Here is a 22,229-nt window from a genome sequence, read left to right as displayed (position 1 = left end):
GTGTGAGACACCCACATTCAAACCGGTTTACACGCCACACCATGTATATCTCATGTAGAAAAACTACCAGGAATAAAGGTGCGTTCACAATAACGCAACTGAAGCAACTAAATTACACTCAAAATCAATGTAGCAGCAAGGGGCGATAAATGGCTCTCGCCTTCGCTGCACTGCCTTTGTTGCACCGCCTTCACCGCGCCGCTTTGCAGTGCAGTCTTTTTTATAAACTTAGACATATTTATGATTTTTGTTGTTGTACTAACACATCTAAGAACATTACGGGAGTTGTAGTTGTAGTTGTAGTAGTAATAGTAGTAGTATCTCCTGGAGGAGTGTGTTAACACTAGAAGTCCCAGGGATTTCTATATCCCCCCAGAAGTCCCAGAGCAGGGTCAAATGAACTCTAGGACCAAACTGACGACTCTGATGGCTACAATTTGCATCTATTCATTTGTAAATGAATCACCTGAGAAATCAGCAGGGGGGAGAGCCTGACTCTAACAATGGAAGTCTGGAATGTTAGGGGGAAGTGCCCTGGAAGCTAAAGTCACAATGCCCCGTTTATTAACTCGTTCTGCTTGATGCTGGGGGAGAACAAACACAGACTACAAACATTGAAAGAAACAGAGTCACTTGAGGGCAAAAAAACATCAGATTTAATGTGTAGTGTAAATGGGGCCTGAGACAAATCCAGTAAGGACATTGTTACTGAGCACTTCAAGAACCTGGGTGTGCCTCTCAACAATAAACTGTATAATAAGGGCCATAGTGTAAAATTATATATATATATTTTTTATTATCACAATCCCTTCACAACCTGGTCAAGACACTGATGTGCATCAGAATTTATGAACTTTGATGAAATCATAGCATGTTCAGAATGTGTTCAGAGTATGTTCACAGGTTGGGGTGGGGTAGGGAGGAGCTGGGATAATTTCCATACCTATAGGAATAGCCTATTTTCATGCAGCCTTTTGTGCTGTGGGGAATAAATAGCTGACTGCTTCCACCACACAGTCATCTTTGTGTTCTTTTTGAATGAAGCTTGTGTTGGAAAGTTGGCATTTAAAAATAAAAAAGTAACCAGAAAAATTGTAAATGTTATACAAAAAATGACAAAATCAGGAAAAAAGGTTGCTGTGTCATAGAGGGTTAAAGCCTCCACCTTATGAGAATTTTAAATATGTATTTCTTACATAGTCCATTAACAGATGTAAAAAAAAACCCAAAAGAGTTAAAATATCAATGCAACTATATATAACTATATATTAACTGAAATTCTTCCTGAACCCAGGATGCAGGGCCCCTCCTGTGGTGCGACACTTACTGCCTCATTGACATAACAAAAGCAGCTGAGGACAGGCGTTAGCTCAAATCCTTTGGATCGAATGACCCCTCTCTGGGTTTTATAGGTAAAAAGTTCATTTGACCCCTCTGTGGGACTTCTAGTGTTAAAGTTTGAGCTGACAATTTTCAAGATTTGGCCAATTTCCTATTAACACAAAATGGAGAGTATCTTGATACAAAATAACACAATAAAAAATAAAGCATGCCAAAACAGAAGTTTGTGAAAAATTCCAAATATTTTTGTTTTTTTTCCCCCCCATATTAAATTGTCTTCACTGTCGCTTGTGTGCCAATTTTCAAATTTCCACATTGAGCGTTTAACAACTGATTTACATTTGGCACAAATCAAAGTTTGTATGTCATTTATTTAGTACTTCTCTGGTCTTTGGAGAGAGCAGACGTGTTTTCATTTGCTCCGATAACACGACCTTGGCTACAGCTGGCTACAGCTGAACAGCCTGAAAAATTGGGCCCAAGACTGAAGGAAAATGGTGAAAAAACCGCAGGGAGGCCCTTCAGAACCCAATTCGGGTTTGGAAGAGGTCAAGGAGATGATACGCGAGGGTCTACAAAACCTATCTGCCGATATAAAGTCGTTGGAAAAGACGCTGGAAAACTCACTGGAAAAACTACAAAGCGAAGCAAAGGTACTGAAAGAAAAGAATGAAAGAAATGCTGAAGAGATAAAATTGTTGAATGCTAGGGTTGAACAGCTGGAACAAAAGGAAAGAGAGAAAGATGTCATCATCACAGGCCTAAAGATAAAACCCAGGAGCTACGCGAGTGACGAAGAAACAAAATCGATTGAACAACAGGTCATTGACTACCTGAAGTCGAAGGACATTGTCCTGAACCCTGACAACATCAACTCCTGCCATCTCCTGCCAAAGAAAAATGATAACAGAGCTGTAAAAATAACCTTCACGAATATGAAATTCAAAGGACAACTACTGGGGCAAGGAAATAAACTCAAGGAAACGAAGGTGTACATCAATGAAAACCTGACGAAACAAAATGCAAGCATTGCATGGAAGGCACGCCAAATAAAAAAAGGAGGAAAGATTGTGAAGACGTGGTCAAAAAACTGCAGGATTTATATCCTGGAAGAAGAGGACGGAAAACCAGTTCTCATCAAAACAATGGAAAACTTGGGAAAATACGAAGGATCCACCTAAACAACAACACTACTGATGGTAATCATGGATATGGACCCAGATCTATATAAACACTGGAAACAAAACTCAGACTGTGATTATTTTACGGAGACTGAATTAAATGTGGAAACCAAGAGTAAAAAAGGTCTGTCATTTATTCATTTCAATTGCTAGGTGGTGGGGTGATTAAGGATTACATTAAATTTAAATTCAAAGTGTTTATTGTCATATGTGCAGTTAGAAACACGTTTTCTTGTACAATGAAATTACTACCTTGCTTATGAACTAGGATATAATAATGTGTTTATACAAGTTAAATCTAACAGTGGAAAATACAACACTGTCAATAGAACTAACAACGGCAGTTAGAAACACGCTTATAAACTAAGATATATTACATTAAAATACTACCTTGCTTGTGAACTAGGATATAATAATGTGTTTATACAAGTTGGATCTGACAGTGGAGAATACAACACTGCAAATAGAGCTGACAACAGCTGGATTACCCTTGATGTAGAGACAAAACAAGCTGCAAACTTGCCAAAAGAGACATTCCCGAGTGGTGACATTATGGATGAAAAGGGAAAAACCTTCCAAACACCTTCGAAAGAGGAACTGTTCTTGAACTGGAGGAATGCTAACAACTTCTGGCAGGGAACAAGGCCAACACGAACAAAGATAGAGAGGAGGACGACAACACTGACTACAGATGAGAATACACAAAAAAGGACGGTTCAGAAGAACTCAAGAATGCTTGTGTCATGATTTGGTGGCTCCTCCCTCCTGTGTCCTCTGTTTTTCCCTCCCTCTTGTTCCTGTCTGTCCTTGTTGGTGTGGAGTGGGGAGGAGTCGGCACTGCAGCTGGAGCTCGTTACTCACCTGCAGCTCATCACCACCAACAGGCTCCAGTATATAACCTGGTCTTCTCCTCCACTCGACGCCAGATCGTCAGTTATCCTACGTGGTACCTTTGTTTTTTGGCTCAGTTCCTAGTATTTGTACTTTCTGGCTCCTGAAGTTTTAGCCTTGGGTTTCACCTGCTAATACTTACCTCTCATCTGCACAGATATTGATTCACCTCCAGACTCTGCCCTGCTGCCTCCACGGTTGGCTCCTGGACTGCGACTACCTTCATTTTTGGTCTCAATAAATTCTGTTACATTTTTGACTTGACTGGTCTGATTGGGTGTTTGCTCAGCTCCGTTTGTTTCAATGCTCTACAGTATTTAATCAACGACCAAGTTCATTTTCCTCTGATATAAGCCGGATTCAGTACATGTGTGGACTAATGAGGGGAAGGGCACTCAAGTGGGCTGAAGCAAGATTTTCAAATACTGCTATGCATGAAGTTTGCTACAGGGACTTTGTGAAAGAGATTAAGCAGGTGTTTGATCATCCTGATTACCAGTCTGATGCCTCTGCTAAGTTAATGTCTCTGTCCCAAGGCCAACGATCTGTGTCGGATTATTCAATTGATTTTTGGACTCTAAAAGCCGAAGTCGATTGGACAGAACAAGCCTTACGTGCTGCTTTCACCAAGGGTTTGAGTGATCAAATCAAAGATGAATTGATGTCCCGTGATGAACCGGACGATTTAGAATCTTTGATTTCTTTGGCTAACAAGATTGACAATCGTATCAGAGCAAGGCGCAAGGAGAGAGACAACTCTGCCCGCTCTTCAACCCGTACTACTGCTATATCCCCCCCAATTCGACCCAGTCGTCAGCCAATTCGCTTTGAAGTGGACCAAATTGATGGTCCAGAACCTATGCAGTTAGGCCGAGCCCATTTGACTCCAGAAGAGTTGCAACGTCGCCGGCAAGCCGGTGAGTGCCTCTATTGTGGAAAATCAGGACATTTCCTGGCCAGCTGTCCCACACGGCCAAAAGACCGGGCTCATCCGTAAGTGTGGGGGTACAGATGAGCCAACCTGTTCCCACCGTTAAGACTCCAGTACGTTTTCAGATCCAGGCCTCTTTGTGTGTTAATACCCTGTCTATTCCCCTACTGGCCCTGATTGATTCTGGTGCAGAAGATAATTTCTTGGACCAGCAGGTGGCACTTCAGGCTGGCATCGAGCTGGAGACTCTGAGCGCCCCTGTTTCCACACTGGCGCTGGATGGTAGGTTACTGGCCCGAGTAACTCACAAGACTGCGCCGGTAAATTTAGTCCTGTCTGGGAATCATAGAGAACAGATACAATTTTATATACTCTCAGCACCCACTACGCCCTTGATTCTGGGTCACCCTTGGTTGGTTCAGCACAACCCTACCATTGATTGGAAGGAAGGGCGTGTGACTAGTTGGGGGAACTTATGTCATTCTAATTGTTTGCTTTCTGCCCTGCCTCCACTAGAAGGATTTACTGTTGCCGGTGATGCTGAGAATGGTCCAGATCTGACAAACATTCCTGAAGTATATCATGACCTGCAGGAAGTATTCAGTAAGTCCAAAGCTGTGTCTCTCCCACCACATAGACCATATGATTGCGCCATCGACCTCATTCCGGGAGCACAGCTTCCATTCAGCAGACTCTACAATGGATCCAAGCCAGAACGGGAGGCCATGGAGAAATACATTGCAGAATCCCTGGCTGCGGGACTTATTCGTCCGTCTAAATCTCCCCTTGGTGCTGGTTTTTTCTTTGTCCCTAAGAAAGACAGATCTTTGAGACCTTGTATTGATTTTCGGGGCCTTAATAACATTACAATCAAGAACAAATACCCCTTGCCTCTTCTAGATTCTGCATTCACCCCACTTCAAGGTGCCACCGTGTTTACTAAGTTGGACCTCAGAAATGCATATCATTTGGTGCGCATAAAGGAAGGGCATGAGTGGAAAACTGCCTTTAAAACACCCATGGGACACTTTGAGTACCAGGTGATGCCTTTTGGACTCACAAACGCCCCCGCAGTTTTTCAGTCCCTCATCAATGATGTACTAAGAGACTTTCTTAATCGTTTTGTTTTTGTCTATTTGGATGATATCCTGATTTTTTTCACAGAGACCTTCATTTTTGGTCTCAATAAATTCTGTTACATTTTTGACTTGACTGGTCTGATTGGGTGTTTGCTCAGCTCCGTAACAGCTTGACCAGAGAGACATGTAAACCCATGTAAATTTGCGATGGTAAAACAGGGGACGGGACCCGGATAAGCAAACTGCTTCTCTCGTCTCCTTTTTCGGCATGTACAAAAAAGAAAAAAAAAAAAAAAATGTGAAAAAAAAAAAAGTGAATGTAACCATGTCAGAAATAAACTGAATAAATAAATAATAAATAAATGGGAGCATTTTCAAAAAAATTACAATTTCAAAATGCAAGTTATCAGAAATCTATAGATAACTTTTGATGTCCCACTTCTCTAGATAACCTCCAGCAAATTTGAGCCCCTCCGTGAAATGCCCTGGGAGGAGTGCGTTAAAATACATTTGCCCCATATTAAATGGAAATAGCCAGAAATTAGAGAAGCTCGCGATTGAATTTTGTTTGAATTTTTGAGACTCTAGTCTACATTATGGTTCAGTGGGTGAAAAGTAGGTGAGTTGGTTCCGACGCCGGGAAAGAAAGAAAGAAAGAAAGAAAGAAAGAAAGAAAGAAAGAGAAAGAAAGAATAATAATTCAACCCAGTAGTGAAGCATAGGCTCCCTTTAGTTCTCACTGGGAAATCGCTCAAACTCTACACAGGGATCCACATAAACACTCACCTGACACACGGCATGACCGATGGCTTGAACTCAAACTCATCACATTACAAACCCAACCCTGTAAAGTGACGACACCTCAGTGAGAACATCCACTGTTATCTGTGCATCAATAAAACAATTCAATGTGCAATATTTGACTGTTGATTGGATTATTTATTGCATCCTGTTTTAAGCTGAATATAAAGTACAGATATAACAAAATATATTGTGTGATATATTATTGCAGGGTGAAACCATGCTTTCACTCTGCAACCTCCAGCAGAGGAGAATTAACGCTTTTACAAAGTAAAGCATACAATCATTAATGCCACAAAAGTTTCATTGAACTGAACTTAAAGGTTCAATACCATGCTATTTTTCACCCATCTACATTTGTTCTAAAAACTCCAAAAACATAGTATTTGAGGTTTATTTTCCCAAACTCGCCTGTTTTCTAAAGTTTTCGCCTCTGAAAAGTGACACACGGTGACGTAGGGCCAGAGGACGACCCACCCTCCTCCCACCCACCAAGCACATGCTGCTTTATAAACACAAGACAGAGCATGTGGGCTGGGCACAATGTGACGCAGCGATTGGAGAAAACAAATGATTATCACATTAAGTGCACTATTCCTGTAGTTAGAAGTGCAATGGAGGGGGGGACTTAGCAGCTTAACACTCCTGTGAGAGTTTGAATGACTGTGCGCGGACCCTGAAGCGCTGAGACAGACTCAAAATAACAATAGCCGCTTAAATATCCATGTGTTTTACTGTAATGTGCAATTTTTTTGGCTGAAAACAATAACAGAGTGTGGATAGCAAAAATAATCACCCTGTAAAAGAGCGAGACATGAAATGAATGAGCGTCTGTAGACACGCCCACTCATGAATATGCATAAGTAGGCCCCAAAATGGCCCGATTTCAGAACTGCTCAGAAAGTGACTTTTCAGAGGGCTAAACCTCTGGAAAATAAACCTCAAATACTATGTTTTGGGGTTCTTAGGACAAATGGAGATGGGTGAAAAATTGCATAATATGTCCCCTTTGACTGGAGAGGAAAAGAATGATGGCAAAAAACATTTCACTCCCATCGAGGAGTGGCTATGATTGAGTATCTGCGCGGCACGTTGGCGAAGCTGCTGTACTCGGCCTTGAGTTGGATGCTTTCAGGACCTCCAGCGCAGGAGAAAGTGAACGCCTTCAGGAGGGAAACCAGGAAGACGAACAGCTCCATCCGGGCCAAGGACTCGCCCACACAGGACCGCTTTCCTGTGGGGAATAAACAGCAAATGTACAGGCTATGATAACTAGAGATGCACAATATTATTGGACATTGGCCATTATGCAGATATAATTAACCATTAAAATAACAGGCTTTACTTCCTTGATAACCCATAGACATCATGTACATCAATGCCTCATTGCATGAAGAGAGGCGGGACTAAAGCCTGGTATATGCTTCTACTTCAGGACCTACGGTGTCGACGTGACGCAGAGGTTGGCCAACTGTACTTCTGCGTCGAGGAATGCATCACTGAGATTGGCCGCCATGCTGCTAGGGGATCGTGGCTGTGTGTGGTTTCGGAGGAGCATTAAAAAGCCTTTGTTTATCTTCCAGTCACAGTAAACAATGTTTTATGTTTTTGAGCATCTTAAAAAGCTATTTATTCCTGGATTATTACTTACCTACCTAACCATGTGTGTATTGTTGGACATAAAAATTAATAAATGTTCCGTAGAACTGCACGGGAAATTCTCACCCAGAACAGCAGTACAAAATGTGTCACACAGTCTTTTTAAGGCAATAGGTAGAAATATGTGTGAACTCAATCTCTTTGGTTTAGAGGGCTTCATCATCCATTAGCATTAAAAAAATTTAAAATTAATGTTAATTTTTTTCAAATCTTGGCTTATGCTCTTTTAGTTACTGAGCCTCAAACAGATAAAACAATATCTTTGATTAGTATGAGGCAGCTTTTGTTATGGAAAAGTAACTGGGAGCTGTTGGTCAGGGCCGGTGTCCAACTAAAGGTCTATTTCATTAAAGTTTAACCCAGTGGTTTTAGACAAAGTGAGTAACAAAGTGTATAAAGGAATCAAAGTGAGTACTACTAAAAATGCACAAACCGAAGCCAATGTCCATTGGTTTTCTACAGTTGCAACACATCCTGCAAATGCGTGAGATCTTCCCAAACGTGCCTATGAGGGTACATTCCGTGTCATATAGGTATCTCTGTTGTAGGAAGTTAATTATGTGATTTATGTCTGTTTGGAAAATGGCAGGACATTTTATGTTTCAACACAAAACTTCAAACATGGATGACACACAACACAGAGACTCTCTTGAGAGACTTTTTCCGTAACGGTGAGCTACCTGCTGAGAAGGGCAGGAATGCAGGATTGTTCTTGAACTTTCCGTTCTCATCCAGGAAATGCTGGGGGTTGAAAGACCAAGGCGTGGCCCACATTTTGTCCTCTTTCAGCACTGAGTGCAGCAATGGGATAATCAGGGTGTTCTGTTGACAAAGAAGCATCCTATTAGAGATCCGTCAGTGCTGTAATCCACAGAGACAAAACATTTAAAGGTCCCATATCATGCATTTTTCACCCATCTCCATTTGTTGTAAGAGCCCCAAAAACATAGTATTTGAGGTTTATTTTCATAAACCTGCCTGTTTTTCAGAGTTTTAGCCCTCTGAAAAGTGACTTTCTGAGCAACGGGCTGTTTGGGGCCTGCTTATGCATATTCATGAGTGGGCGTGTCTATAGACGCTGACTACATGCCTCGCTGAGGGAGATCAGTGATCACCAAAGCAATTTTCTTTTGCTATCCACACTCTGTTGTTATTGTTTTCAGCCAAAAAAAACCTGCACATTACAGTATAACACATGGCTATTTAAGCAGCTATTGTGATTGTGAGTCAGTCTCAGCGCTTCAGGGTCTCACAGCAGCAGCAGCAGCAGCCATTCAGCTGCTTCAAACAGACACTGGAGTGTTAAGCTGTTAAGTCACTTTCTTCTCCTCCTCTCTTCTTCTAACTACAGGAATAGTGGTAAAAGCAGGATTATTGAGGATTTCTCACAGATGCAGGAAGGAACCCCAATAATATTTTAGGGGTGTTTTTGATAAGGAATTAACATTGCAACAAGGTTAAAAGCTCAAAAAAATGTATTTGCATTATATAGGACCTTTAAGTCACTCAAATCCAATGCTAGTAATCATAGATGATAAAAAGATAAAGAAAAGAAAGCAGAGCACCTTTGGAATGGTGAAGCCCCTGAAGGTGATGTCCTTCAGAGCAAAGTGAGGAAGGCCCATGGGAACGATATCCATGAAACGCTGGATTTCATGAAGTACTGCGTCTGTAAAGGGGAGAGACTTCCTGTCCTCCATGGTGGGGCTGCGAGTTGGTCCAACGACGCCATCGATCTCCTTCTGCATCGCCTCTGCACAAGCAGAGACCGACTTACTGCTGGTGGTCGGATTTTTCCAACCAATCTGATAATTTTTGTTCGGAACCTAAACAAACGTATTTACAAAGCTGCTGACATTGCATTTCTCCCTGCAAACTATTTCAATAATGGATCCAATCTAATTGGTAGAGGCTAAATTTATGTTGGTGGTATCAAATCATTGTTACACACCTCAGTATCAGCGGACAAACCTACAATGTACTTTCTAACAAGGCTTTAGCAAACCGAGGTTCAAGAGTTAATGACAAGAGGTTCCATAGAAATGATTATGTTTACAGATGTATAAAGAATAGATCTGTTCCTCCAATTAAATTGTAAATTGACTTGATTTCTATAACACTTTACAATATTATGGTTCTAGTCAACCATTAAGACCAACTTTCCCTTGCCCGAGGACACTTCGACATAGACAGGTATAGCACTGGGATTGAATCCCCAACCTCTCGATCTTAAGATGACCTCTCTGCCTGAGCCATTGTCGCCCATGAAAATGAAATGATTAAATGTATGAACCAATGAGGTGTATTATGTCCCTCTTTATTGTACTTATTAAATGTTTATACTCTTTCTGAATAAAGAAATTGACTCTAGCCAAAGATGTATATGAATGACATTAGATGTATGAACAGAGGCGCTGATTTAAGTAATAATATCATGATATTTTCCATAAGAATTTGAGACTGTTTATGATAATGTGGGAACAACATTATATTCCAGACTCTATCTTTGTGCAGTACATTTTAAGGCTATGGATATGTGAAGTGACTCTAACATGATGTGTTGCTCTCCTAGGTGAAGAGCATGTTTATTCTGCTGTATGATGTGTGCAGTAAGAAATACTGATTCCGTAGAACAGGATACCAGATGTATGACATAATTACATTAGTATACATTATCCACCAGAGCTAGAGAGGCTTGTATTTTGGTTTAAGTACCAATTTGATTGATAGACTGTCTCTTCTGTATATTGTCCAGAATAAATTGCTCATTAGCCTATAGGCTAATGAGCAATTTTTGAAGTTATGTCTTTGGAGGATATATACGGTTTGCTTTCCCTCACCAGGCAGAGTTTGCAATGATCCGGCCACAGCTCTCACAGGTCTCACTTTTCTTAACCTGTCTTGGATGCTGATTGTATTAATAAACTGCCTATTATTTACAAATTAGTTGTCCCAAAGACTTCTTTCACATCACCTTTTAGTCATCGTCATCCACCTCTCAAGATGCAACACCAGAACCAAATCATATTATATCATTATTTAAACATTGCTTTATTCCGCCTTTTAGGATATTTTCCCTCCTCAAGTAATCCTTGTGTTTCACGTATAGCAGACTGTGAATGTGCATCTTTCTCTTTGACTATGAATGAACTCCATGCCAGCAAGTAGTAGGCCTACCACATGTTTGGGTTAGCTTAGCATGTAGCGACACTAGCTGAGCAGGGTCACAGGGTAAAGGGGCGGGGCTATGTTAGGTTAGGTTCAAGTGTTCTATTTAGAATAATAAAATAATTAAGAACTAGACTGTCACTAGATCTATTAAATATTCCTCTACGTTAATTATTGTCTATGTCCACTTATCCCAACTCACATATCTGCAGAACATAGAGAAAACCCACTCGGGTTGGAACAGCCTGGCCTTCTGTGACCTACCTTGTATTTTGGGGTATTTGATCAACACACTTAAGGCATATCTGATGGTAGAGCTGGTGGTTTCCGTTCCAGCCAGAAACAGATTCAACACCGTTGACACCAAGTTGTCATAGTGGAACTCAGTGGTGGGACTGTGCTTTTCCTGAAATAGAGAGTGGGAGCTATGGCCGGTCCTCTGAGTGAAGCTGTGCTGTAGTCCGACTAGTCAGTATTATGTGGCAGACCTGACTGAGTCGGTTGAGGAAGCAGTCGATGTAATCCCTCGGGGAGGCGGGATCCAACGTCTCCTGGTGCTCCTTGATCTTCATCATGGTGAAGTCCCTAACCCTTTCAATTCGAGCAAAAGCTGTGTGATGCTGACCCGGCATCCACTCCATCAGTCGGGGGAAGATGTTGTACAGCTGTGAGCACAGTTCACAGTCCATTTGTTTAGAGTAAATTGGAGAAAAAATACATTATTTTGTGTATTTGTTTTGGGGTTGCACAAAACAAATGTGACTGCGTTCATCCCTACCTGACCCCAGGCACTGCTGAAAAATCTCACAGTTTTGGAGATGGACTGGAGGAGGAGCAGGAAGTCCTCATCATCATAACTGAAGCGCTGACCAAACACCAGGCAGCAGATCACATTGGAAACACTGCAGCTCAGGTAGTAGGTGGGATCGAATGGAGCCGCTTCAAAATATCAACAAAAACAAATCAACACATGAATCTAACAAACACAAGTCAGTTCTCAAACAGCAAATGTATTACTTACGCTCAAAGAATTAAATATCAAACTTACCTTTGTTTGATTTGATGCGAGCCACCAGATGATTACCCTCCTCCTGAATCCATTCCTCCATCCCCTTCCGTCCCATTCCAAAGTCCCTCAGAGTTGTCAGGGTGAAACGACGTAACTGACGCCAGCGCTCTCCGTTGCTGATGGCCAAACCTTCACAAAAACACGAATAACTTTAACGTAACAAGGCACATCTAAACTCTCACAAAACATCTTTTCAGGTACGGTACTACCTAGCCTAGCATTAGCATAGTTTAGTCTAGCAATAGCATTAACCTAGCAATAGCATTAACCTAGCAATAGCATTAACCTAGCAATAGCATAGCATTAGCATAGCATTACCTAGCATTATCATAACTCAACCTAGCATTAGCTTAATATTAGCTTAGCATTGCCATTAACTTAACCTAGCATTAACTTAGCATTAACATTAGCCCAACCTAGCATAAACTTAGCATTAGCCTAACCTTACATTAACCTAACATAAACATAGCATTAGCATAGCTTAGCCTACCATTAACCTTGCATTAGCCTAGCCTAACATTAATATAGCATGAACATAGGTCAGCCTAGTATTAACCAAGTATTAACTTAGCATTAGCCAAACGTAGCATTAACCTAAAATTAGCCGAGCATAAGCATAGCATAGCTTAGCCTAAGATTAATATAGCAGTCATAACTTAGCCTAGCATCAACCTAATATTAGCTTAGCCTTAAAATTAGCCTAGCATAAGCATAGCATAGCTTAGCCTAGCATTAGCATTAACCTAGCATTAGTGAAGCCTTACCTATCCTAACGTGTGTTTTTCACCACAGCTCAGTAGTATGTGGAGAGTTAGATTAGTGATGGAGTACATTGTTGTGATTACATTCATGGCCTCATGCAGAGGTGTGATTGGTCATCTTCCTGCAGTCCCTGTAGTTTGGTGTGTTGTTTTACCGTAGCCTCTTGTAGCTCGCATCAAGAAGGGAACCGGTCCTCTACCAGAGAAATCATCGGCCTGATCCACCAGAGCCTCCTTCACAGCTTCATAGCCCACCAGCACCACCACCCGCTGAGGTCCCAGATACACCGTGAGCACAGGGCCGTGAGCCTCACTCAGCTGCAAGGTAAGAGTCGCAGTTTCAGCTGTCGTATTTATTTGGCACAGTCAGGTTTGTATGCCTTTTAAATGTTCTTATACATAGAAAGTTCAATAAAGTTTAATTGTTTCATGAATTTGTCATTCACCAGCATCGTTGCATGAAAGGTGAACATGTTAGAAAAGTATGGGGCAGTTATTGTAACAAAATTATTTGTGTGTGCGTAATACAATCTGTGTGTCTGTACCTTGATCTGTGTGTGTGTTTCAACCCATATGTGTAGAATTAGGATTTGTAAACAAAGTTGTCTGTGTGTAATCATTTTGTATGTCTGTATTAACATTCGTATACTAGTTTCATCAAACCGGGACTCTATTGGCTGTCTCTGTGTATACGACTTTTGGAACACACAAATGCGATCCGTAACTTTTAAACTCGTAACTCCTGCAATACTGCTAGAAACCAGTGACATATATATATATATATATATATATCAACTGTAACTTATAAGTCATATATGTTACATAACTACGTCACATAGCGTATTAATAAAACACACATTGTTTTCTAATCAAACCACCTCCAAAAATGCAGAAGCAGAGGAAGAGGAAACTACTGCTATAAAAAACAGAAGAAAAGGAACAGGGGAAATGGACACTGAGTACATGCACTGCTTTATTTGTCTTAACAAAGACACTCATGAAGCTGATAAGTTACAAGGCCCCACAGTGTCTTTATGGATACTAGATGATGACTTGATATAAGTCGTTGCCTTGGCTTCTTGCGACATGTTCCATCACAGACAGAACAGATGAACAAATACGACACCAATCTGTGTACTGTTTGAATTCGAGTACCCTTCGTTCTGTGGTTATTCCAAAATAACAAATAAACAAAACCAAATAACCACATCATGTATTTGTTATTTTGATTTGGTTTTAAAACGGAATAACCAAAGAACAAAGGTTACACGGATTTACACGGATTCATACGAGCAGCGGTTTTCTGTGATGAAATTATACTACTGGTGCTCCTAATTTATTGCTATTAACTTCGGAGTGTGTTGACGGTTGAACGTGAGCATCTTGTTACGGAAACATCCACAGACTGCATGAAAACAGGAGCAGAACCTGGAAACTGCTGAAATAAATCCTAAACAGTATTTCATCAAACCCAGCTCAGGGTTGAGTCCAGGTCTAACCTGAGAGTAAGGCTTCATTAAGTCAGGTTCTAACTGGAACAGCGGTTTCATCAATGAGAAAACACCTTAGTTACCATAGTAACAGTCCGGGGGTCAAACCTGCTCCCGACCAGGTTTAAGCAGCAGGCTGCAGACTCACTCTTATGAAACCACGTCATCATTTTCAAAGAAGTAATTTAGTGATGCTTTAAAACACTCAATAACTATCTAAAAAAGGAAAAAGGAGTCAAAAAGACTTTTGTTGTACTTTTTTTTTTAATACTGCTTTAATATGGTATTCTAAAAGGAAATTAAATAGAATATCATAGTAAATGTTTTAATATGATTTTAAATCCATACAAATGACGATAGAATCATTGTCTTATTACATGTTTAATGTGTACCATATTTTTTAATGAGATATGACAGTCTCCATGTGTTTAAACCATCAGTAATAATACATAAGGATACGTGCGTATCCATTGCCTCCGGTGTTAATGTCCATTTATTGATCAGAGATTAATAATGAGAAAGCTGTGGATATACAGAGAGGGAGGGGCTTCAGGGACAGTCACAGGGCAGAGCACTAAGGCTCTCAATGACAAAGATACACTATCACTTTAAGGGATGTGTATGCAGTGCACACAACTCCCGTGCACAGCTCACCTGCACCTGCAGCGTCTGCAGTGTTGGATGTGACATCCAACAGCACCGCTACTGCTCCCGCTGTTCATTTAGTCCTTTACTACTTTAAAAATGTTCAAACCACAGTCTGTCCTTTTTTTTTAACGTGTCCGTCATTTTTTTCACTGCTCAGTAACAGATGACGTCACGTCCTGTTGGTCTCAGCATTGGTTCCTATTGGCTTCTAATTCATCGTAAAAGCTGCAGCGCATGCGCCGTTATTAAAAATCTGTAATTGATTTCGTGCACTTAAGCTAAACACGATCAGCTGGCTCAAGTGGGGAGCTCCAAGCTGAGAAGAGTTTTATTAAATGGTAAAAGCCCGCATGGTCACAGATGGCTTAGCTAAACCAGGTTTAAACCATAAGCCTGGCTCTACTGAGAACACTATGATGAAATACCCCTCTGATCCAGGACCCGTGGAGGGAGACCAGGTGTAGCAGACTTCAGTTCTGGTCCTGTTCACTCTGACAGAATGTGAGATACTTAAGCTCTCGCTCTAATTTTCCCGTAAATATCCAAATATCTCACAAACAAACATTTCTCCATTAAGATTTTCAATTTTAAAACAGAAAAAAAATGCAGCTTATTTTTTTTTTCATTTTTTATTTTTTTAAAGGTCCAGTATTATGTTTTTTTTTCACCCATCTCCATTTGTTCTATAAACCCCAACAACATAGTAATTGAGGTTTTTTCTTCCAAACTTGACTCGAGTTTTAGCCCTCTGAAAAGTCATGTTCAGGACACTTCTAAAAACAAGCTGTTTTGGGGCTTTCATACATATGCATGAGTGGGCGTGTCTGTAGATGCAGACTTCACATGACAGCTTTTTTACCATAGTGATTTTCTTTTGCAATCCACACACTCTTGTTATCGTTTTCAGGCAAAAAACTGCACATAACAGTAAAAAAACATGGCTATTTAAGCGACTATTGTGATTGGGAGTCTTCAGGGTGTGTGTGTGTGTGTGTGTGCGGCAGCAGCGGAGTAAACTGTCTGCTGATTTAGCTGTTTCAAACACTCACCGGAGTGTTAAGATGCTATGTCACTTTCTTGTCATTGTTACCACTTCTAACCACTGGAATAGTCAATTTGAAGTGATAATCAATTGTTTTGTCCAAACGCTGCATCGCATTGGGTCACAAACACGTCAGATCATGTCAAAGGCAATACAAGGCGATATAATGGCTACTAAAAATGGAACTGATTGTGAGCAATCACACTGCGCCTCGGATTATTTTTATACTGGATTATCTATTTACTGAACGTAAATATATTAACTGTTGATAAAGGGGCTAGTGGTTAAGGGAGCAGGCTTGTCATGGTTGTCTCACTGGTTCAAATCTCCCTGGTCCATCACTGTGGGATGTTGATCAGTCCCTTGTAATAACCCTAACTGCTCTCTGGGTTCTACACCGTGGCTGCCCACTGCTCCTCAGGGAGGGGTTAAATGTAGAGCTTTTTTTGTAGCTTTACATAAATGACAATAAAGTATAATGTCACTACCGGTCAAAAGTTTTAAGACTCCCTAATTTATCCAGTTATTTAAAAATTGCACTTAGTCTCTGGAATGAACTTCCTCTGTCCTTGCGCTCCCTTGACTCTGTGGAGTCTTTTAAAAAGCAGCTCAATACTTCCTTTTTTAAACAGGCTTTCCAGAGCCAATAGAGTTGCCTTCATGATTATGTATCGTATTGTTTGTATTTTATTTGTGTTCACTGTAAAGCACTTTGTGACCTTACTTAAACCGCAGTGTTTGTTTTACCTGTGAGGTAGTTTGAGAGGGAGGAGCTCACATTCTTATAGGGTAGGAGGAGCCAGGATTGTCAGGAGGAGGAGTTTCCACCTTATGATGTAATAGTGGGGGAAAACTCCAACTTTGGGAGCTGACTTTTTACAAAATGTGGAATAACAAGGGAGGAGGAAACAGAACTTTTTCAACTTTGGCCCTCTAAATAAGGCTAAAAGAATGTATATCACTGTAGCCAAATCATTATAAAGTAATTTTTTTATAATTCTGCCCCACATACAGATCAAGGTACAGACACGCAGATTGTATTACACAAACACAAATAGTTTTGTTACAATAATGGCCCCATACCAAAGTATTGACAACATCACCATGCATCATCAGATTTCAGAAATCCAAAACCAGATGCTGGTTCTACCTAAAATTAGGATGTTAAACAATTCCTGATAATGCAGTCCTAGTTTAGACCTTTTCTTATGATTTAAATTGATTAATGGATTAATTGATGCAACTTCAATGAGAATGAACTCAGCTGCATGATGAAGCCAAACAGATCCTGAGAGGAAACTCAATCCCAACAACAGGACTGTTTACTGCTGCTACAGTCCAAAGTGCACTCAATGTGTTTACATGAACTGACGCCACAGCAATACACTGAAAAGAAGGTCTTCTTTCAGATTAAACATTTGGTTGAAAAAATGATTTTTGTGTCACCTTTAGCAGGGATGTAAAAGGTGCATTTTTGTCCAGTTGGTGCAGATTTCCAATGATAGGCAGCCCTGCAGGTCCTGGAGGTAAAAAACTCTGTGTCCTCCACAGATAGGTCAGACACAGCAAAACAGAGAGCAGGCACAACAAAATCTCACTGATAGAAAGCTCCATGATCAAGCTTAGCATTAGGTCACTGCTGCAGCATGGCCAAACCACCCTAGAAAATATATGTACACTGTGGAAAACACCCACTGTAAAGAGGCCCTGCAATGGAGGAGGCAACTCAGCCAATTGCCTAAGGCCCCGAGCTAAAGGGGGCCCGAGGGAAGGCTCACATTAGTCAATTTCAATGACAAAAAAATTATGTAACTGCTTTGAGACACTGCAAGGACAGCTCATCAAAAATCCCTTTTCCAAGTAGCCACTGGCTAGTTGCTAGTAGGGGGCTCTGACGGACGGCAGATAATCAGCAACACAACTTGAAACCCGCCGGACACATTACAATGACATGTCGGGAACCTCCCTAATGGGGCCCCACTACTAACCTGCATCAATGTGCAGTGGGCATATCCCTCAGGGCACATGAAAAGAAAAAAACAAAAACAAGAAGTGGGTGAAAAAATAAGTGATAGTGGTAAGTGAGAATGTGTAAGCTATGTGTGTTACATTATTAAAAAAAAAAAAAGTGGCAACACTTTATAATAACCATCATCTAAAGGGTAAATAATGGTAAATAGATCGTTATTTAACTTTTAGTTAATAGTTATTTACTGTTAACAAACAATAAAATGATAGTGTTACGGCAAATTTGCGGTTGACCTCATTTGGAGACATGATTTATTGCTCTGGTTGAATGATGGAGTCCAGGCGAGGCATTGATGATTTTGTAAAAAAGATTTATTATAAAATTAAAGAAAAAAGGAGTAAAAAAGAAGCTTCCATCCTGAAAGAATGAAAGGCAAAAGGCTCGTGGCAGAGCAAAAAGGCAAGACCCACTCTAACTAACAGTTTCACAGCTTAAGCTTTTATACAGATAACAGAAAAAGTTCCACCCTGAGGTGAGGAGAAGGAGGGAGTCACATGCCCAACAGTGGAAACGTTTGAGGATGATGAAGACGTGTATATTATGAGGAAGATTGGGCGCCACTCTTATCTATCCTTGATAGTGTGTGTGTGCGTGCATATCTGCACGTGAGTTTGAGTTTTGGCCTTCAGCAGAGACTCTGTGTTGCACTGAGTACAATACGATCTGTACTGTTTAATCTAACATGATTCAGCTGTTCAAAAGTGCAAAGAGTAATGGAGTCATCATGTATTAAAACATGACAAATTGTACACATGAACATACATTTGACGATATTATGATAAATATAAAAATTGCCATAACAATAGTTAATAATAATATTAACAGTTTATTGATGCACACATTATAACATTTTATACACTTTATAAAGTGTTTGTTAATGATTACAAAGAATTAGTAAACCTTGATTATGGTTTATAAAACATCTATAAACATGGACTAGATGTTTGTTGATAGTTTATAAATGTTTTATGAAGCGTCTATTATTATTATTATCTGGATGTTATTATAAAGTTGGAACTGAAGGTTGTAATATTTATAACTAATTAGCCATTCGTTCCTCTCTATTATAACCAGGTGAGCTGGGTTAGGGTAGTTTATTAGTTAATAATTAATTAGTTATAAATATTACAAGAATTAGTTGCAACTTTATAATATTCATTAACATATATTTAAACGGTTTATAAAGCATGTATAAAGCAATTGTTAAAGTTTTATAAACATCAATTCAACTTTATAATGAGCATCCATAAACAACTAATGTTTATGGATGCTCTAGGATTTATTAACCATTTACAAAGTATTATAAACATCTGTTCCAACTTTACAATGATCATCCAGATAATGATTTTAGACGGTTTAAAAACCAATTATTAACCATGAGTAATGTATTAATTATCTATCTAAAAACATATTTATAGATGCTTTATAAAGCATTATTAAGGGATCATAACCTTCAGTTCCAACTATATAATAACCATCCAAATAAAAATAATAGATGCTTCATAAAACATTTTTAAACCATTAACAAATATTTGGTCCATGTGTCTGTAATGTTTATAGATGTTTTATAAACCATAATCAAGATTTTCTAAACCTTTGTTAATCATTAACAAACACTTTATAAAGTGTCTAAAATGTTATAATGTGTGCATCAATAAACTGTTCATATAACATCAATAATAGCATTACAAATCATAAAAAAAAATATTAACTATCATTTCATTGTTTAACAGTAAATATCTATTAACTAAAGATTAATTAACTATCTATTTATCATTATTTACCCTTTATAGATGATGGTTTTTATAAAGTGTTACCAAAAAAGTTTGTCCCAGTGAGTCCCAGGCACTTTGTCCCAAACTCCCAGTCATCCACCAAGAAAAAGTTAACTGCACATTTAAGTCCGTGTAAAGGGAATTCAGCCATTTTCTTCTGAACACATTCATAAAGTGTGCATTTATGTATTTATTAATCATTCAAATTTGACAGTGTGGTTAACAACACACTTCTGTGGTATGACAAACTTAGAGCACATATTTAGTCTTACTTTACACCAATTTTAATACAAGCTTTATTTTAAGAAGTAGTCCAGCTTTGCTTACACAGTATGTCATAAGTCTTGTTGCCAATGGCTGTGTATTTACATTCATAGCCATACAATAAGTTTGTACTTTGCTGCCAATATTTTCTCCCAGAATAAAATATTTGCTGTCAAAATGATCAAAATGATACTAGCATCAAACCTGCTGTCAGTTTAGTCTAGAATGTAGCTAATTTGTATTTAGAATTGAAATGTAACATAGTAATATATCCATAATATTTCTGCTGTAGCATAAATGTTACATTAAATATAATTAACATGAAGCACTAAAGTTGTGTCATGGCAAATTTGCGGTTGACCTCATTTGGTGACATGAATATTTTTATTAATATTTTTCTTAAACAATTGCTTTGTAAACTATTTTCTTTCTATCAACCTCAGATCAAGGGGGGCCTTGAGGAAGAAGAGCAGACATGATGGCACCTTCATGCAACTGCAGCATAGCAGCACAGCCTTCCATAACCACCTCTTCACCACCCCGTAACACCACAACAACAGAAGGTACTCAAATAATAGCAAATAAAATAATATCAGATGATCCTGTGCTGTGGCCAAAAGCTATCGATGACAATGCTCGGTGTCACATTGTGAGAAAAGGACCACTCCAGATAACAGACATGAACTTCCCCCAAAATTTAGAAAACCCACTTCTGAGATTCACCAAAGAAAATTACAAAATGACAATGAGAAATGGTTAAAAGATCCAACTTTCATGGTTAGTGTACTCTTACTTTCCACTTCAGTTCCTTGTTTTTTTTGTGTTGTTTTTTTGATTGGTTGTATTTTTATCATACTTAAAATTTTGCACATTTCAGTTGTGTTTGTTTTTCTGGCATTTATATATTGTGTGTAAAGTTTGCATTCAGTTTAGATAGTTATGATATTTATTATTCATTTTATTATTTTATATGTTAATTATTTAATAAAGTAATTCTTTACTGATCCGTCATCCTGCCAAGGGCCCCCAGGGATCTCGAAACATCCCATAGTTAGTCCGTGGACTAATCCCCCAAAGTAAACACACAAAATGATTCAAAAAATATATACACAAAGTAACTCCAAAATGTACAAAAGAATAACTACAAAAGTAAACATAAATAACAGGAAATGAACAAAAGGACAAAATACTCTTAAAATACTCACAAAAATACACAAAATTACTCCAAAAATGCAGAAAACTACAACCAAAAAACACAGAAATCCCAGAAAAACAATAAAAATGTGATGATTTGATTCAAGGGCCACATTCGGGGAACTAATTACAAAAATATTATCTTCATTTTTATTAAATTAACAATTTCATTTTACAATTTTTCTACCTTTTTTTTTTTTTTTTTTTAAACGAGATTTATATTTGAGGAAGTGAACATATAGAAGACAGTTGTTCGAGATTGTGTGATGGTACCTTCAATTCAAGTGACTTGTGCAATTATAGGCCAATATCCAATCTCCCTTTTGTTTCCAAAATTCTTGAAAAAGTCATTGCAGGTCAATGTGATCATCTACTTAGGAACAATTTATACCAGAGCTTTCAGTCTGGCTTTAGAGTCCATCACAGCACAGAGACTGCCTTAGTAAAAGTAACCAATGATCTCCACTTAGCCTCAGACAGAGGGTTGTCTCAGTTCTGGTGCTCTTAGATCTCAGTGCAGCCTTTGATAGTGGATCATCATCTACTGCTGCAGAGACTGGAAAGTGTTTTTGGGGTTAAAGAAACAGCGTTGGGTTGATTTAAATCCTACCTATCAGAGAGAACCCACTTTGTTCATGTTAATAATCTCTCTTCAGCGCAAGGCAGAGTTAATCATGGAGTTCCACAAGGTTCAGTTTTAGGACCAATACACTTTACATTATATCTGCTTCCATTCGGTAACATTATCAGAGAACACAATATAAATTTCTATTGCTATGTGGATGATACACAGCTCTATTGGTCAATGAAATCAGATGAAACTCATGAGTTATTAAAACTCCAGGCTTGTCTTAAAGACATCACATCCAGGGTACAACCGAAGTGATTTTATTTGATCCAAAACAT

General features: G+C 39.2%; 1 protein-coding gene across 1 annotated transcript; it reads right to left on the bottom strand.

Annotated features, from left to right (window-relative positions):
• Positions 1-7,109: 7,109 nt before the first annotated feature.
• Positions 7,110-17,781, bottom strand: LOC114474383 (cytochrome P450 2F3-like). Its single transcript, XM_028464664.1, has 9 exons — positions 17,508-17,781; positions 13,037-13,199; positions 12,100-12,249; positions 11,830-11,990; positions 11,540-11,716; positions 11,316-11,457; positions 9,449-9,636; positions 8,564-8,705; positions 7,110-7,458 (listed from the first exon to the last, which is right to left on the bottom strand). The coding sequence occupies exons 1-9, from the start codon at positions 17,688-17,690 to the stop codon at positions 7,271-7,273; spliced, it is 1,494 nt and encodes a 497-aa protein (XP_028320465.1). The 5' UTR covers positions 17,691-17,781; the 3' UTR covers positions 7,110-7,270.
• Positions 17,782-22,229: the final 4,448 nt, after the last annotated feature.

This window comes from Gouania willdenowi, chromosome 13 (genome assembly GCF_900634775.1).
Source record: "Gouania willdenowi chromosome 13, fGouWil2.1, whole genome shotgun sequence".
Taxonomy (NCBI): Eukaryota; Metazoa; Chordata; class Actinopteri; order Blenniiformes; family Gobiesocidae; genus Gouania; species Gouania willdenowi.
This window is presented reverse-complemented; position numbering and strand designations above follow the sequence as displayed.

Coding starts and splice junctions, on each gene's coding strand:
- LOC114474383 (XM_028464664.1), bottom strand. CDS start 17,690: ATGCTAAGCTTGATCATGGAGCTTTCTATCAGTGAGATTTTGTTGTGC. Junction 11,717..11,829: donor TCAGCAGTGCCTGGGGTCAG/GTAGGGATGAAC, acceptor CTGTGCTCACAG/CTGTACAACATCTTCCCCCG. Junction 9,637..11,315: donor CAAATACCCCAAAATACAAG/GTAGGTCACAGA, acceptor CTGCTTGTGCAG/AGGCGATGCAGAAGGAGATC.